The following is an 18,129-nucleotide window of genomic DNA, read 5'->3' on the forward strand; positions in this document are numbered from 1 at the left end:
GCACAATTCTTCTTGTATCTGAAGCAAGAAGTCTTGTCAACAGGCTCCCCTGACCAAGACGGCCTGTGGTGGACACCAGTCATAAGATGTCCCTCGTTGGTCCTGTCTTTGGTTTTTACGCCCGGGCTCTCGACCTGTTTGTGGCTGTCCCTCGGAGGCAGCTCTTCACAATCTATCCATTCCTTAACACAGAGCACAACACACCCATCCTTCCTTCCCAGCCTCTCTCTTCTCTGGAGCTTTTCGCCCTCAGTTGCAGTTTTCCAGTTGTGTAACTCATCCCACCTGTTTCTCTGAGAGCAATTAGGTCATAGTTTTCTAATTGCACCATGGTTCCTGTTGCTTGTTACCCATGCTGCCCACATTGATGTAAAAGCACTTGAGCTGGGCTACTGACCTCCTCACCTTTTGAAAGGAACCCTTCTTAATTCCTTTGAGATGACTTACAAGTATTTCCCTGCTGCTTCTTAAAGTGTTGGTGTTTCCTCATTCTTCTCTGACACACAAAAGTACATTCCCTTCCCCCACCAAATCTAGTTTAAAACTCTGCTGAATGTTACAGTGTTCAGACCTCTATGTGTAAAGTGCCTTGCTCAGGGATTCAAAGTGGCTGAGATTCAATAAATAATAGCAATCTCATTCCTGGATATAAGCAATTCAATATTTGTTATGGTTAGAATTTCCCATAGCCCTACTTTATCACCACATCAGTCATGAAGTGATCAAAGGCAAGTGAAAATGGATGATGTGCCACGTCAACCCAGTATAATTCAGAGAATGACATTTTTAGCACTGTGACAGTGTTAGTTTGAAATCAAACTGTAGTGAGTATTTTTACTGTAAGAAGGGAGGGAAAGCAGGACACAACATACTCTCTTACTTTAATACAGTTGCTGCTTTAGCAAGCGATGTGGAATTAATGATTTTTTTTAAGGTTTAAAAATTAGTTTAAATATAAGTAGTTAAAATATTTTGATAAATAATTGCTACTTTTCTTTAGATAAATGGGCAAATACTTTATGGAAGGACTCATCAGAATGCTTCCTCAATAATCAAGTGCACACCATCTAAAGTAAAAGTGATCTTTATCAGGTCAGTTCTGGTTAAAGGTTTGACTAAAAAGGTTTATTTTTTAATGTGCTCAAGTTTTGCAGAGAGTTTTTTTGTTTGTTTGTTTGTTTTAATTTTGGTAAGGTATATATGCTTTTGATCACAATCTTAGTAGTTGTTAAATATGCCTTGGAGTTTTTTATTTTGATATTTGTATTGTTAGAACCAGAAATAAGGTAAAATAAAGCACTAGACTTAAACTTGTCATTAGAAATATCATGGTATACTACTGCCTTCTCACTACATTCTTTAACTGAATCTGTTACAGAAATAAAGATGCAGTAAATCAGATGGCTGTTTGCCCTGCAAAGTCAGTAGAGGCTTCACAGAGTACTTCAGGGACACTTCAACATCAAGAGGTAAAGTAAATATCTGTTTTTCTTATTTGACCAAGATACTAACATTGTTCTGGATAGAGGAGTGCCCTGTCTGCTTAGAATATACCATAAAAGAGAAAGAAACCAAATAGAAGAACAAATGAGATTTTAGTAAGGCTACTAAGTTTATTACAGCTGTGCTCAATTTTGTTTCGTTTTATATTCTTCTATAGTGTGAAGTAAGTCTGACGTTCCCATTGATAGGGTTATAGCAGTTTAAATGAATCTAGAAAATTATCAGACTCACTTTAGGTTTTGTGAGCTACTTTATTTTGATGCAAAATGTTGGATATAGTTGCTTGCAGTTACATTTTCATTTTCTTTTAGACTGATGCAAGTGTTGCGAACTCTAGTGCTTTTTCTGACTTGAGTTCATGTAAAAACATTCAGTATGTGGAACTCCCTAAGGTATGTGATGAAAATTAAATTTATGTCAGTCACACTTGTATTCACTAGCTTGCATTTTTGTAATAGAGTCCCTCTTATGGCAAACAAAATGTGTCTCTTAGTTACCAGAAGTTAGAAAAGTGATTTCTAGAGGTCTTCTCTTCCTATTTGTGAATGGACCCCAAAGTTTTCCTCACATGATGACTGTCTTTGAGTCATGCGTTGCTTTAACTTCACATAAATTTGCCAATTGTTCTGTGTCTCTGTAAGAAGTCTTCTCTTGTTCTATTTGAAAAACTTTTGGTAGTTCCTCAGGTAAAATCATTGCCTAAGTTATTCAAAATAACAACTGAATTGCAATTGACCTTGTAAGTTTCAAAGGAGTGGGTTTGAATTTAGAAGTGGTTCAGATTTATCTTGGTAGCCAGTATACTGTTTGTAGGATGGTGGAAGCTATTTCAAAAATAGATTAGTTTAAAACAACAATATTGATACATTGTGAAAAACCTAACTTTTGTTGTGTCAGCAGGCTTCACTAGTCTTTAGTGAATGTATTTTGACATTTTGATATACACAGTACTTAACCATTTGCATTTTTCTGTTTGCCCTAGGATCAAGGAGGCTTTGGAATTGCCATTAGTGAAGAAGACACGATTAATGGAGTAGTTATTAAGAGCTTAACAGATAATGGTGCAGCAGCAAAGGTGTGAGAATATTTAAATTTCAATTAGGGAATGAAAAATGTTTTTTGAAGTAGCATTCAGAGCTCATATTTTTTATTCTATGTTTTTTCCAGGATGGACGAATCAAAGTTGGTGATCAGATTCTGGCAGTGGATGATGAAATTGTTGTGGGATATCCTGTAGAAAAGGTGCCTCTGAAATGTCAGGAATGTTGCAGAAATCACACCGCTTAATGTAGGAGTGATTGTATCTTTAACCAGCAAGGTTTTCATGACTGTACTCTAACTTAATTTTCAAAGCTGGCTAAAAAAGCAAAGATCTGCAGGCACTATTTGGATAAGGAAACTACTGCAGAATAATCTAAAGTCTAAATTTAAAACTCAGCTGTTATTTTACATTCATTCACTACATGAATCATCTATCTCTGTGCTACAAATCTGATTTTATTTTCTCTGTTGTTTAGACCTAATGACTGAGAGGCACTTAGTAGTGCAATAAAAGCCATGAACTATTGCTCAGTAATGACTCTGCATAGCTACTCCACTTTAAAAGTATTAGAACTAGTAAATTTAATATGTGTAAATTTACATGGGCGAGTTGTGTCAGTGGTAAATCAGGTCATGAACTGTGCTTATCCAAGGGGACTGTTTGCAGTAATAGTGTCATTATATTCCAAGCCTGGTATTTCAAACCTTTGGAGAAACATATCTCCGTTCCTAAATAACAAGATTTTTTTCTAACTTCTAGCTCTGCACACTCAATTTGGATTCTGTAATGAATCAAGGAGAGTTTTTTCTAGCACTTTCGTTGCTACCAAGAAAAGCGCTAGATTCTTTAGGCATGAGTACATTACTTTCTGTTTGTTAAAGGGCAATTAGGAGAGCATCAATCTGCTATCTCTGAAGCAGTAAATAAGTAAGAGATAGTGAAGTTGTCTGTAGACAAGTAGGTAGGCTTTGGAAGAACAGAGAGATTGAGTAAGTAATTTCTGAAAATAGTTCTACTGAAATGTAAAGTCTCAGGAGGATTTGGTGTCTTTTCTGTAAGATGGCAGTTGGTTTTGAAGGTTTTTCAGTATCTCTTTAAATTAGATTTTGTGTTACACCCTGGTGTCCTTCTCTCCCTTCCATAGCTCAGGTAATACTTTTGGATATTCCTTCCAGAATGGCAGTAGCACATTTCTTTAAGATGTTTTGATATTGACTTCTGTGAGATCAGAATTGAGCTCCATCCAGCATTAAAAGTTTTCTGTTTTTCTAACAATTGCTATAAATAGAGTCTTTTGTTCAGAGAGGACATTGAAAGTCTGCCTCTTTCTCGTCTGATATAGTTTGGCAAAGTTTCATGGAGAAAAGTTTCTCAGAAAAAACACTAATATTTGTCTTTGTTCCTTGCCAAGAAAACCTGCAGGATTGTAACTGGTAGCTCCAGTTTACAGAACAGTTATTCTGCTTTATTTTTAGTTTACAACTGAACAATCCAATCATCAGCTTTTCTTTTTTCAGTTTATAAGTCTTCTGAAGACATCCAAAACTACAGTGAGGCTTACAATCAACTCAGCGGAAATGGATAACCTGACTGCAGCACCAGTCCCTTCCAGCAGTGCCCCAGCAGAGAAGAGGAATATGCAGCCTCCAGCAACTATTCCTGCTTCCAGCTCACCAGAACCAGAAGCAGTCAAAAGTAATGTTTTTCTTGTGTGCTTATCCTCACTGAGGTTGTAGCGTTAAAATGAAGACCCGTCTTGTAAATTTCCTCCTTTTGTATGCACTCAACTGTCTTGTGAGTTGCATTTTTTTAATACTTTCAGATTACATGTTCCTCTAAGAGAAGCATTGTGCCACCATCCTGAAGACCTACCTTATACTTTCCCACTAGCCTGTTGCGGAGGCAAGAGAATGGAGGGATGGATCTTCTCCTCCCTCCCAAATACTGGGCAGCAGATGCCTCATGGCTGTCTGGAACTATGTGAGAGGCGTTCCTTAAAATAACGGAGAAAAGTCATGTCATTTTTCCTAGGAAAAGGGGATGGTTGAGACTGTCTTGCCATTTATAAGTAGCCACATTTGATTCTTCTCCTTCAGAGTGGAGAGTCAAGATGTTACTGATGGATGAAGGTTATTGATTAAGCAACATAATTCTAAGAAGTTAATAACAACTTGAGTAATGCTCACGTCATATAGATACTTAAATTGTATCCTAAATAGAATATGTTGTGTACAATATCTTCTTTGTCTGTCCAGACTATGATCCAGGTACTTGATGGCATGAAAACAGGATGCTTATAAATAAAACTACAGGACAGTACTTGTCTGAGGGGAAGGGCGAATTGGCAGCATCATTCTCTGTGGGTCAGCTGTTGGTGTGCAGCTGTCAATGAGCTCTGAAAAATGCTGTTTTAAAGTCACTTTTCTAATACCAAGCCCTCTTAACTGTAAACAGGATGTTTAATTGTTTTTTAGACACAAGCAGATCTTCAACTCCAGCCATGTTAGCCTCCGACCCAGCTACTTGTCCCATCATTCCTGGATGTGAAACAACCATTGACATCTCCAAAGGGCGGACTGGTCTTGGTCTGAGCATTGTTGGAGGAGCAGACACTTTGCTGGTTGGTTGGAAAAATATGTGTGTCACTCAAGTGAAATAACAGTAATGAAATTAAAGTGTCTGATAGAAGAGATTTTTTTCATCATTTTTTTCTATAGCATTTATAGAAAGACACAAAGAAACCAGTTCAGGGGAAAAAAAAAGAAAAAAGCACTTCTAAAATTGAAAGTATAAATGAACTTCCTAAATATTTTAATTCATAAATAAACTTCATAAACTTCTTAAATATTTGTTCATCATACATCTGACTTGTGCTTATAATTGATAAATTATAGTAGCAATTTTCAGTTGCTCTTGTTTCAAAATGGGGTATTTTCTTGCAACATGCAATTTTTAATTTTTTTTTTTGTCCACAGGGAGCAATCATTATCCATGAAGTATATGAAGAAGGAGCAGCATCTAAAGATGGAAGACTGTGGGCTGGGGATCAGATATTAGAGGTGTGGTGATTTCTTTGTTTGCTGTAGTGGACTGACCCTGGCTGGATGCCAAAGCTGCTCTCTCACTCCCCTCTGCAACTGGACAGGGGAGAGAAAATGTAACAAAGGATTCATGAGTTAAGGACTGGGAGATATCACTTACTGATCACCATCATGGGCAAAACAGGCTCAAAGTGGGGATATTAATTAAATTTATTACAAACAGAGTCAGAGCAGGAGAATGAAAAGTAAAACAAAACTTAAAACACCTTCCTCCCACCCCTCCTTCCAAGTTCTACCTCCTCCCCCACAGTGGCACAGGGAGACAGGAATGGGGGTTACAGTCAGTTGTTGTTTCTGCCATTGCACAAGGAGAGGAGTCCTTCCCCTGCTCCCTGTGGGGCACCTCCAACAGAGGACAGTTCTTCATGAACTTCTCCATTGTGACTCCATCCCACAGGCAACAGTTCTGCATGAACTGCTGCCGTGTAGATAATTTTTCCATCGGGTGAGTGCAGTGTTCTTCAGGCACAGGCTGCTCCAGCCTGGGTCCCCCACAAGTCCCACCGGGAGAACCTCCAGCATGGGCCCCTCTCTCCATGAGTCCCTGCCAGGACCCTGCTCCAGCATGGGCCTCCCACAGGGTCACAGCCTCCTTCAGGCATCCACCTACTCTGGCGTGAGTCTCTTCCACTGGCTGCAGATGGGTCTCTGCACCCTGATGGTCCTCCATGGGCTGCAGGGGCACAGCTGCTCCACCATGGTCTGCACCATGAGCTGCAGGGGAACCTCAGCCTGGAGCACTTCCCCCCCTCCCCTCTCCACTGACCTTGGTGTCTGCAGAGTTGTTTACATGTTCGCACTCTGCTCTTCTCTGGCTGCAATTTTCATCTGCACAAAACTTTTTTTTCCTTCTTAAATATGTAATCACAGAGGTGTTACTGTCATTTGTGATGGCTCGTCCTTGGCCAGTGGTGGGTCCATCCTGAAGACAGCTGTTATTTGCTCTACAAGACATGGGGAAATCTTCTGGAAGCTTCTCACAGAAGCCACCCCTGTAGCCCCAGATCTGCTACCAAAACCTAGCCACGCAAACCCAACACAGTCACTTTTGTTTTCATTGAGCAGAAGGTCTGTTCTTTTTGTCTGCTGGAAGGTGCTACACAATTTACCATTGCATGCTTTCATTGCAGGTGAACGGAATTGACCTCAGGAATGCAACACATGACGAAGCCATAAATGTCCTCCGACAGACTCCCCAAAAGGTTCGTCTGACTGTGTACAGAGATGAGGCCCAGTACAAGGAGGAAGACATGTATGATGTGCTCAATATAGAGCTTCAGAAGAAGCCTGGCAAAGGCCTTGGTCTGAGTATTGTTGGGAAAAGGTAAGTAATGTAACTGGAGAGTCAATGTCTGCAACTTGCTTGGCATGCTCATGTTTCTGTTATGGTCTGGTGCTCAGATCCCACAGGCTTGAAGGCTGAACACGTCATTTTTGTGCCTAAGCTGATTGGTCTCTCCTAAAGGAACTAGCCCAGAAAAATGAGACAGTGTTTATTGTCTTCCCAATAGCAAGTCATAAAAATGACCCTCAAACAATGGTGTAATGCAAAATCCATGTATGTATTTGCAGAAATGATACAGGCGTGTTTGTGTCAGACATCGTCAAAGGAGGAATAGCAGATACAGATGGGAGATTGATGCAAGGAGATCAGATATTGACAGTGAATGGAGAAGATGTCCGAAATGCTAACCAGGAAGCTGTTGCAGCTTTGCTAAAGGTATTGCCAAAAGAGAAGGTAGATAAGAGTGAAAAATTGAGGTCCAGATTTTATGAAAGCTTTAATTTTATTCAGACTGAGTTCAGACTGTTACTGGAATGTCAGTGAGGTGAGCTGTGGATTCAAATTTAAGCTTCTTGAAATCTAGAACATTCAGATTTTGATACTTTACCTGATGAAAATGGGAGTGGTGGTGGTACAGAATGCCATATGTTTATAGGGCAGTAGAAGACCATTACCTAGAACAACCTAAAATTAACACTGTATTTTCTCTAGCAAACTTAGAATTAGTTAACTATCTCACATTTTTTGAAGGATACTCAGAACTGACTTTAAATGACTGAGAATTCATCGGAATAGTTGTGCCAAAAGTGATTACTTTCATAGTTATTTACAAGGACCTGCAGGGACAGGACAAGGGGGAATGGTTTTAAACTCAGAGTAAATTTAGATTAGATATTACAAAGAAATTTTTAGATTAGATATTAGGAAGAAATTCTTTGCTGTGAGGGTGGTCAGGCACTTGAATAGGTTGCCCAGAGAAGCTGTGAATGCCCCATCCCTGGAAGCATTCAAGGCCAAGTTGGATAGGGCTCTGGGCAACCTGGTGTAGTGGAAGATGTTCCTGCCCAAAGCAGGATGGGTGGGCACTGGATGGTCTTCATAGTTCGTTCCCACCCAAGCAATTCTGTGATTCTGCAGTTCTATGATTCTGTGATACCTGATAATGTTAATCTTCTTTAAACTCTGTATGTCTAGTGCCTTCTTACATCCATTAAATACTACAACGCATTTCTCAGTGACCAAGGCATTTAGTATAAGAAATTGCTTTCTCAGAGTTTACTAAGTAAACTCTTATCTGCAGCTGTTGGAATCAGAATTTCTATTCTCAATAGATTTTGCGCTTCTGATATCCTTCCCTTATTTCCAAATCAGAATGAAGTCAGACATACAGCATTTCCTGTGATCTGGCAGGAAGTCCAGCTGGTCAGCCAGCTCATCTGTTTTTCAGTTCAGAGTTTTGAGATGTATGCTGCATGGTAAGGATTCCATTGAGTCAGCATTTTCCAATGGAAAACTGTTCCACTGGATAAAATTTAGCAGACACTAATTGTATCTGTCTCTTGGATACACAGGCACACAGTCATGCTTCTTAACACTCTCATTCAAAGGTATATTTTTCCAGATCTTGAACAGTTCCTCGACTTTTTGTTTTTATTGGGGTGGAGAGGTCCTGGGGGCAAGCAGTGCATAGTAAGGGGGATGTAGGAGCACTTCTGTATTTTCAGCATGTGCCCAATAGTGAGAATGCCAGAACTGAGTCTGTGTTGCAACACTGAAGTTGTTAGTGTATTATTCTGTGGTAATAGTACTTTTCCATTCTTACCTGATACTTTTTTAATTTTATTTAAGAACACAGTGTTTCTTCTTCATATGCTGTACTTTTACCTCTCCTCTAAATAAAAATGCCATTTCTTGTGGAAAGTTTCTTTCATTTTGACAGGCATTTTGGAGTATCTGATTGAAGATGCTTAGTTCCCACTTACCATTCATATATTCATGTTTTAAATACTTCATCCTGCTCAGTAGTACTTGTAATTAATTGTCTTAGCCCTGAGAAATGAAGCTTTTAAAATACTTTAGACGGATTATTGTTAACAATGGCTTTGTTTAGACAGTATAAATGGAATAAAGCACGATCACTCATGTAGGCAGTCACCATTTCCAGTTCAGGTATCCATTCTCTTTTCATTTATGAGAATAAGACCTAGAAGTGAATTGTCTTGAACTGCCTAAAATGTATTTTGCTAGAAAATTATTTATAATTTTTGGGAAATTCCAGTGTATTTTTAGTAGCATGAGACCAATAGAATGTGTCTTGAATCTGAGAATTCTGCCAGTTCTTGAAGTGTTTCTTTTGAGGTATCCCTACAACATGTGAAAAGACTATCAGTTTTTCCCCTCACTTGACTTATGGATTTATCGAACAGGAGATTTCAGTAAGACAGTAGTAAAGGAAGGTGTAATAAAACTAAATGAAAATCGATTTATTCACAAGTTCAGTTGGAAAGTATGACTTCCCACTTTCACACATTGTAATTTTAAAATCTGATTTGTGGGTTTGCATTTTATGTGAGGATGTGGTAATTTTAGGTACACAGATTACTTCACCATTTTTCCCTTTTGAATAAGAGTTGTCCATATGGTTTAATAGGAGCAGGAGAGAATGGTTTTCCCCAAGCTTTGATCAAGTCTTTTCCAGGACGTGGAGAAGTCAACATTAAAAAGGAATAACTTAAATTAAAAATAATTTAGTAATAAATCTTTTTTAGTGTCAACTCTAAGAGTATAACAACAGCAAATGAGGGATGGAAGCCCTGTTTGAATGGATATGTCCGGTTGGTTTTGACATATTGGTGTATTACTGTGAATTTTTCTGATAATTACATGATCCTCTCTTAAGGTAATAAAGATAAAACATGATAAATAAAGGCAAACTTATATTACGTTCTTGGTATACAGAAGTTCACACTAACAACTTCCTGGTGAAAGAAAAAAGAAAAAGCAAAATAGCAACAAAACTTTGAAATTTCTGTATTTGAATACATTGCAGATAGATGTCTTCTTTTGACACTACTTATATTATTTTGGAGATTCAATTTTCTCAGTCTTGTTTGTGATAATAACTTGTCTGTCTCTTCAAAATAATGTCCTGGTTTCTAAATATTTGATAGAATTTTCTTCTAAGAAATACTTTTTATATAGACATGTGGATACTTGACAGTATAATTAAAAGCTGAAAGAGTAGTGAAAGGACTTTACCATGTGCAGTCAGTCCATATCACCCAGTTTCTTGCTGGGAGTCAGATGCAGAAATTTCACTTAAACTACAGATAGATGTTTAGAAAATTTCCTGCCCAAAATTTCTTTAGTTGTGTTGATGTCTATCCAGAGTAACAGATAATTTCAAAAGTGTGAGAGAGATGAGTAACTTCCAGTTACTCAGTCATATAAAGAGAAATAATGATTAAGACTTTGAGGTATTACACTGGTTTTAGTGTTTATTGTGAAAATAGTCAGTTTCATTATTCCTTGAAAAGTGCCAACTTGAAAATAGATGTTGGCATTACCAGAAGGCAGAACTACTCCTTATTAAGGTACTCTGTGAAGTAGCAGAGTTAGTCTTCTTATGTGATTTTCATGTCTGCATTGTAATACAGGTTAATCCAGAAAAATACCCTGCTCAATATTGAATATCATGGTGTACTTAGTCTGTATGTCTCTGGTCCTGCCATGAGCTCTCTGAAGGACTCATTTCAGGGTTGCTAGTCCATCACTCTCCCCTCTGTCTGTATTTTTTTCTTATTCCACTGTTTGAAAAGTGACTTAAATATTGTCGTAGGCTTTAATTTTGTAGACAGAAGAGGTGTGTTATAAGTGACTGGTTCTTTAGTGTTCCTTAGGTACGGTAAGACTAGAGGTCGGAAGAATAAAAGCTGGACCCTTCCACTCCGAGAGGAGAACATCCCAGAGCAGCCAGGTATATAACTGTAAAACTGGTTAGTTTGGAAGAAATAATGGTTAAATAATGAAAGCAAATAAAAAGAAGTGGTTTTATGATGACAATGGTTTTCCATGTACCTGATCCAAGATGGAAAAATTTTGCAGCTTTTCAGAACATATTTTTATGCATTCACTTTAGCATATTGTATCTGATATAGACAGGATCCAGCTAAAAATGTAGCCCAGAAATGGCTTTGCTCCAGGCTTCAGCCTGAACAGCATACAGAACTCCAATTCTCACCAATACCAGAAGAAGTTAGTCAACCTCTTTGTTACTTTCAGAGTGCTTGGCATGCAATGGAATACTGTTCCAGTAAACTTAGTGAATTTCTCCATTCTTTGCATGTTTTTACTATTATCTTGATCACCAGAAGCAAGAAACCTGCACCCTTTCCATCAGGCTTCTCTTTTTTATTTGATTGTTGGCTAATGTTGTAGTGTTACAAACTCATATCAGTTTCTGTATTTGAAAACGTTTTTCATGTGGTAGCAGCTCATATTGTCATTCTCTTCAGTAGGAACTACATTTCTGAGAGCTCACAAGTTACCTTAGAACTTTCTGTGGTTGTAAACTGAGTATGCAGATCTCAATTACTGAAGATAAATAGTTTTAAAACAAATCATAATTAAACAGTTTCAAGTGAGCAGGGTAAGACAGGATAAGACTGAAATGTTAGACTCTCTTCAAAATGGGTATTGTCAAACAAGATGAAAACATGCAGACTCTGTCTGGTCTTATTCTAAGATGAAGCTTACAATGTTGAATGTTTTGAAGAGTGTGTAACAATCAGTGAACTAGTCTGGCCAGGAACTATGTTGTTCTTTACTTACCCTGCTGGTACAGTGAAAATTTTTTGGGAAATTGTGCGGGTGAAGCTGAGTGGAGAGCGTAATCTTAATTTTAGCTGATGCGGTAGGTGAATATTCACAAGTAGATATGAGAATGTATAAAAATCTGTCTTTTGTGTTCTGTCCCTACTGTGATAATTATGGCTAACTTGCATTAGTTAGCCGAGAGATGATAGAAGGTGCAAATATAATGGACTAGTCATGCCCTCGGAAGCAGCACTTCAAAGCTTTGCGTGGGGTTATAGACATGAAATCTCTAAATTGGTCTAAGGATGTTTCAAAGAGCCCTCTAGTGTGACCAAGAAATATGTGGATGTTCTCTGTATCAGCTTTAACTGGGCACAGAAAAAATAAAATACAGCAGAAAATACACTGAATACAGTGAGTTACAGTTTTACATTTATTAATTGTATGACTGAAGTGGCTCTCTAATCCTAGTCTTACACTGTGTTTAGGTCAGTGAAGGAAGTGGCAGTCTCTCATCATTCAGTTTCCCCATTTCTGGGTCCAGTGCACCTGAGGTCTTTGAAAGTGGTCTAAAGAAGAATATCAGTAAGTTTGGGGGGGGTTGTTGCTTTCAGTATTTTATGCATGTGAACTGGTAGCTGAGATCTTTTGCTGTCTCTAAAATATTGTAATTATGTGATGTAGGCCTTAAAGTGATTCCTTAGTAATTGAAATGGCAAGGGTGGTGACTGCTCAGTACATCACACATACATATTGTAATATCTTTTTATAAAAGAAACTAGCAACTTCTTGTATCAGTGGTTGAAATGCTGAGAATCTAAGTTGAGCCATAATTTTCTGTTTAATCTAAGTATGTCTTCAGTCAAGCTGTCTCATTCATAAAAATCCAGATACTATGTAGTTATATGAAAATACATGTGGAATAGCTGTCTCATGCTTAAATGTAGAACAAACTTGCTTCTGACCAAAGTATTGCTAGCAAATATTAGTTTTTTCTATTCTATTTGAGCATGCTGAGCAGTTTCATTCCAAACGTTATTTAGATGGAGAAAATGATTGATTCTCTCACCTATTCTAGGAGTATTTCAATCCAATTAATGTAATGACAGCTACTTTCAAATTGGCTTAAAATATATATAACAAATCAACAGAAAGTTAGAATCATCATAATGGTTTGGATAACTTTATTAGGAAAGTTTTCTAGGAATGCTAGTTTTAACTTTTTTTAAAATTTATTTTAATTCATTTGACAGCAGCTTCTGAAATACAGGGACTAAGAACAGTTGAAATAAAAAAGGTAAGTTATAGCATGAAGTGGTATATATCAGGAACAGGTTTTGTAAATGTTGTCAGTAGGTTTCTTTACAGAAAGAAAGTCTAGACCTATTCCTTGTTTTGAGAGAGGAATTGATATGGCAATAGAAATTAATTTGTCTATCTTTTCAGGTCAGGACTGTATGATCTCCACTGCCTATATTTTTATGTAAAATCAGTGTGACTTACTCTGTCATGTTTTGTGAGTTGTGTTGAAAGCAAAAGAAGGAAGATTTACTAAAAGATAATGGGACCTAATTTTATTACCAGACTGAGTTAAATCCAAACTCTGTTTTGTGAAGTCAGAGAAAGTTAGAAGACTGCTTTTTTGTGTTCAGTATTTTTAATGAAACATACAACTGTGAGGTTTTCAACTGTGAAATTCAGTCACCTTCATTATGCATGTGAACTTAGTCACAGGCAGCTTCTTATGGTCCAAAATATTTATTTGACTTTGCCTGGCATCTGGTTCACTTGATTACATGGATTGTTTTTAGCCATTCTCTTTTACAGTAGAATCTGTAAATACCAGTTTTACAATATCAGTTTTTGCAGTGAGGTATTCAGGTGTGGTGCAGTAGTAAACAGCTGGTTTTGCTCTTCAACACTGGGGCACTAGGGGGAGCGTAAAGCTTAATTCTAGTTTTCGGGAGGTTCATAATAGGAAATTGATATAGACAATACTAAGGACAGCAATCCTATCTCTTCAGTTTTCTTTGCTCAGACTTCCTGTGCTGAAATTAAGGGGTTGATGCTGAATTCTGTATTTAGTTAATAAAATATACAACTAAATTGGCAAATTTTCACCTACCACTGAGAAATAGAAACATCTCTTGTGGTCTCCATACTTTCTTGAAGTGATGCAAAGCATATTAACCTAAAAACTGGCTTGAGACACAGGAATTCTGATTTTCATGAGATAGGGTGCTTAGTGATTTTTTGAGGCAAGCGTAAAGTGCTCTGTATATGTTTTTCTTTCCAGAAAAATCTTATCTTTTTTTCATTACTGTAACAGAGCCCTGCAGATTCACTAGGAGTGAGCATTGCTGGAGGTGTAGGAAGTCCTCTTGGAGATGTTCCTATATTTATTGCCATGATGCACCCAAACGGAGTTGCAGCTCAGACTCAGAAACTCAGAGTAAGTTAATTTTTAAGAAGCATGTAAAGATTGCATGGGTAATGCACAGTAATTACTCTAGACAGGCAATAAATTAGCAGTTGGGTGATACAGTCATAAGTGCTTCTGGCTGTGTCAAGAGTTCTTGCTGTTTGAATTGATGAAACAGCAACTCAAATTGGTAGCATGGGAAAATGTAATTGCTGAAATGTACTAACTTAAGAAAGGAAGTCCTAAAGCAATCTTGGATCTTAGAATTAGTCAGCTTGTGAAAATTAAAAGCATAGAGAGTGGTTCAAAAGGATGCATTCTGTAAGTGAGTGCCATTGCTGAGTGTGGTGGTTGTTCCTGCAACTGTGGGTATGCAGTGTGTTTTATCTCTTATGTTACAGAGATAGTGCTTTTTGGGTTCTGAGTTGAAGTGGGAGGCCTTATCTGATACTGTATTTGAATGTGTACTGTATCCAGGCTGTATCAGACTCAGGTTTCCTGGAAAGTGGACAGTGTTATTTCAAGCTGAATTCAAACACAGAATCTCTGATGATAATTTGCTACTTCAGTCTATCTTCAGGTGACATGCAAAATGCACCTCTGTTTTTTACATGCTGTGCATTTTTAGAATGTTAGGATCAATTCTGTAAACCATTATTACTTTTTTACACTGAATACTCTAAATTGTTGAAATTTGCTCATTCTGATGTTGAATTTCCCACTTTTGTAGTGGGTTATTATGCAGTTAAAAGGTTTTTTTGCCTACAAGAGGACTGTGAATGTACAGTTGCTAATTTCTTTCTTCCTGCCGTATATTACTGATAAAATCTGGCTAAATGCAAATAGACAGATCTGCTGTTGTTGAAAAAAGTGACAAATAAATCTGTGTAACTAAGTTAGATTTTCTACCTTTTCTTCTGTAGGTTGGGGACAGGATTGTTAGCATCTGTGGAACGTCTACTGAGGGCATGACTCATTCCCAAGCTGTTAATATCTTAAAAAATGCTTCAGGCACTATTGAATTGCAGGTAAAAAATCTTCAGTGACATTTTGAATACTTTCTGAATACTGTTTTGCCAGCTGCTACAATGAATTATTTTAGTGTCAGCATTCTTATTTTACTGGTTTATGAACTCTGTTCCTAGGTTGTAGCTGGAGGAGAAGTGAGTGTCATAACTGGTCAGCAGCAGGATCCACCTACATCCAGTCTTTCATTTGCGGGACTAACTTCGACTGGCATTTTTCAGGATGATTTAGGGTCAGTAACTATAGAATATACAACTTCTGTAGCCAGTTGTTTTAGATGGAACTCAACCTAAAAATCATACAAATTCTAGCAAATAATGGATGAATTGTTTGACACAATCATGATTAACACATTGGCGTTATATGGCACCTGTAGGCCAGAGGTCCTCTTCTGCATTTTTCATTATATGATTTGCTATGCTGCAATTTGTTTTTGAACTTCTGTAGAGTTATGATGTGATTTGATTTCTTCTACATTCTGAATTGTTTCACTGAGATTTGGTAGCTGGGATTAATTGATACACCAAAAAAAGTCCCTTTCCGCTGTAGTACTTGTGTTTCCGTAATGTGCTTTCTAGTGCTTGGATATCATGAGCGTCAGATGTTTCTGATATACCTTGATTCTAATACATTTGCAAGGTACATTATGTAAACAATTTTGCCTTAATCTCTGTTATGGATCTGAGGCACTTTTCTTTTAGGAACAGGCAAAGAGAGAACAGGGTTCTGTAGCCACACATATCTACTTTGAAAGGTAGAATTTCAAAATTTCGTACAATCAAAGTATATGTGGGGGAATATACCTACAGGTGATATCTATAAACATGTACATGCAAATACACATTTATCTATTAGAAGAAGAGAGAAGCAATCAAACGTTATAGCATAAACTGATGGGCTAATTTTAGGCATTACAGGATTTTTGAAGTAGATGTTATGGAAACTTGAGGTACTGGCATTGCATTTCTACTTCGCTAGTAAGCACATAGCAGCCATAACTATGTCATGAGCTGTGTGTTTGAAGTAGCTGCTTTTACGTAATAATATAGGCATTAGACATTTACAGTGTTTTACACAAACTTAAATAACCAGTTCATTACAATAAAAGTATTTATAGTTAGAGTAGAAAGGGAAATGTACTGATTAGCATAAAAGAAATATTATAGATGTTAAATCCAAAGTTCAGACAACATCACAATACTCTTTTCCCTTTTCTTAGACCTCCTCAGTACAAGACTATTACTCTGGACAGAGGACCGGACGGCCTTGGCTTTAGTATTGTGGGTGGCTACGGCAGTCCCCACGGAGACTTACCCATTTATGTGAAGACGGTGTTTGCAAAGGTAGGTGTAGGTTTGTTCAGTCAGTCCATTTATTAGTTCACTCAGACCAAGTCATGGCCTTAGTTGGCAACCAAAAGATTGTTACAGTTTTTCCTTTTTAATGTGTTGGTCAAAATGTGCTTCCAGTATTTGAAAGCTGTAGTCTTCAAAAGATTCAGAATTTCCCAATACATGTGATCCAGCATATGGCAGTCTTTTCCACGTCTCAAAACTGGAATTGTGCACATACTTAGGAAAACATTTCCCTTGCTTTATATTTAGAGTGTGTTTTCTTCAGGTAGTAGAGGGAACTATATTACTGAACTTAGATTGGACCTTTGGAGTAGTTCAAATGCTGACCTGGGGTTAATAGTTTGGACTGCTGTAGGAAACAGCCCTGAGTCAGAGAAAACTGGAATGAAGAATCCCAAATTTTTATGGTAAATCAAAGTGTAGAGCTGGATGTTAGTGACTAAATTTCTTAAACAAGTTGCTGAAAACTTCCTCGGGTCTTGAAAATGCTACTTCTATGATAGCAGGGTTTAAATGTTTTACTAGCTGGACAGAGTTCAAGGAACAAAAAATCCTGTAGGTCTGATTTGTAGATGTTGTGAAAATTAGGGCAGGGCATACAACTGCACTGTAGTACAATTGTACTACAATTGACTGTATTGGAATCATTGAAAATCAAAAATGTTTCAAGGGGTTTGTACACTGTACCAATCTTAAACCATAAGGACTGTGTGTCAGGAAGAAAAAGAAATGCGTGTGTCTGCAGTTATGTGTTGTATCGTTTCAGGGTGCAGCAGCAGAAGATGGACGCCTGAAGAGGGGGGATCAGATCATTGCTGTGAATGGGCAGAGCTTAGAAGGGGTGACTCATGAGGAAGCAGTTGCTATTCTGAAAAGGACAAAAGGATCAGTCACTTTGACTGTATTGTCATGAACTGGCTGCTTGAAGGGTTAGGGTCAATAAGACTGAATTATTTACTTTCCACATAGTAAAGAGAATGGAAATGTTTGTACAGTCTTCTTGCTCTTCCAGATTGACAGGACTGGGTTACAACACTGAAGAAAAGTAACATTTAACCATAGATTTCTGTATACAATAGAAGTACTTCTCTTACTGTCAAGCCACTGGGATCAAGTTATGTCAGCTATGGAAAGAGATGGATATTTTTCCTGTTAGTAAGTCAACAGGGAAAAGAAGAAAAAAGAATGTTTGCATTAATAACCACACAACAAAACTGAAATGTTTTGCTAAGAGACTTTGGATATTTGAATAATGTTGGAAAAATTACAAATTCACCAAGTCAACAAGGGGGTTGCATGGGTAGCAGTAATCAGAAAACAGGAATAAGGTTACTGAAGAAAGAAAGTACTAATAAAATAGAGACTTGGGGGATAGAAGGAAAAGCATGTAATCTGGAGGCCAATTATTAATGGACTTAGATGGTTATTTGTAACTAGATGATCTTTAAGGTCCCTTCCAACCCAAACCATTCTATGATCAAGTAGAAGGGACTGGGTGGGTACTTGGATGGGTTAGTTTGCTTGTCTGTTTATGTGTTTAAATCCCCAAAAAAGAGAAAACTGTGTTTCATTTTGGCTTA

At 37.6% G+C, this 18,129-nt stretch overlaps 1 protein-coding gene across 25 annotated transcripts in view; it reads left to right on the plus strand.

The window, feature by feature from the left end:
- MPDZ (multiple PDZ domain crumbs cell polarity complex component) overlaps positions 1-17,537 on the plus strand; it is a 101,815-nt gene extending 84,278 nt beyond the window's left edge. For 17 of the 25 annotated variants that reach the window (XM_027670653.1, XM_027670658.1, XM_027670656.1 and 14 more), the window contains 18 exons: positions 1,001-1,092; positions 1,379-1,469; positions 1,815-1,895; positions 2,486-2,578; positions 2,671-2,745; positions 4,063-4,240; positions 5,020-5,165; positions 5,521-5,604; positions 6,777-6,970; positions 7,219-7,366; positions 10,821-10,907; positions 12,235-12,331; positions 13,000-13,043; positions 14,076-14,198; positions 15,092-15,196; positions 15,314-15,426; positions 16,414-16,537; positions 17,316-17,537. In XM_027670653.1, coding sequence (XP_027526454.1) covers positions 1,001-1,092; positions 1,379-1,469; positions 1,815-1,895; positions 2,486-2,578; positions 2,671-2,745; positions 4,063-4,240; positions 5,020-5,165; positions 5,521-5,604; positions 6,777-6,970; positions 7,219-7,366; positions 10,821-10,907; positions 12,235-12,331; positions 13,000-13,043; positions 14,076-14,198; positions 15,092-15,196; positions 15,314-15,426; positions 16,414-16,537; positions 17,316-17,462 — 2,022 coding nt within the window. In that variant the 3' untranslated portion in view covers positions 17,463-17,537. Of the gene's footprint in view, positions 1-1,000; positions 1,093-1,378; positions 1,470-1,814; positions 1,896-2,485; positions 2,579-2,670; positions 2,746-4,062; positions 4,241-5,019; positions 5,166-5,520; positions 5,605-6,776; positions 6,971-7,218; positions 7,367-10,820; positions 10,908-12,234; positions 12,332-12,999; positions 13,044-14,042; positions 14,199-15,091; positions 15,197-15,313; positions 15,427-16,413; positions 16,538-17,315 lie in introns of those variants that run through there. The other 8 variants (XM_027670660.1, XM_027670662.1, XM_027670671.1 and 5 more) reach the window with 4 other exon arrangements.
- Positions 17,538-18,129: the final 592 nt, after the last annotated feature.

This window comes from Neopelma chrysocephalum, unplaced genomic scaffold, assembly GCF_003984885.1.
Source record: "Neopelma chrysocephalum unplaced genomic scaffold, ASM398488v2 Primary Assembly neopelma1_96921, whole genome shotgun sequence".
Lineage (NCBI taxonomy): Eukaryota > Metazoa > Chordata > Aves > Passeriformes > Pipridae > Neopelma > Neopelma chrysocephalum.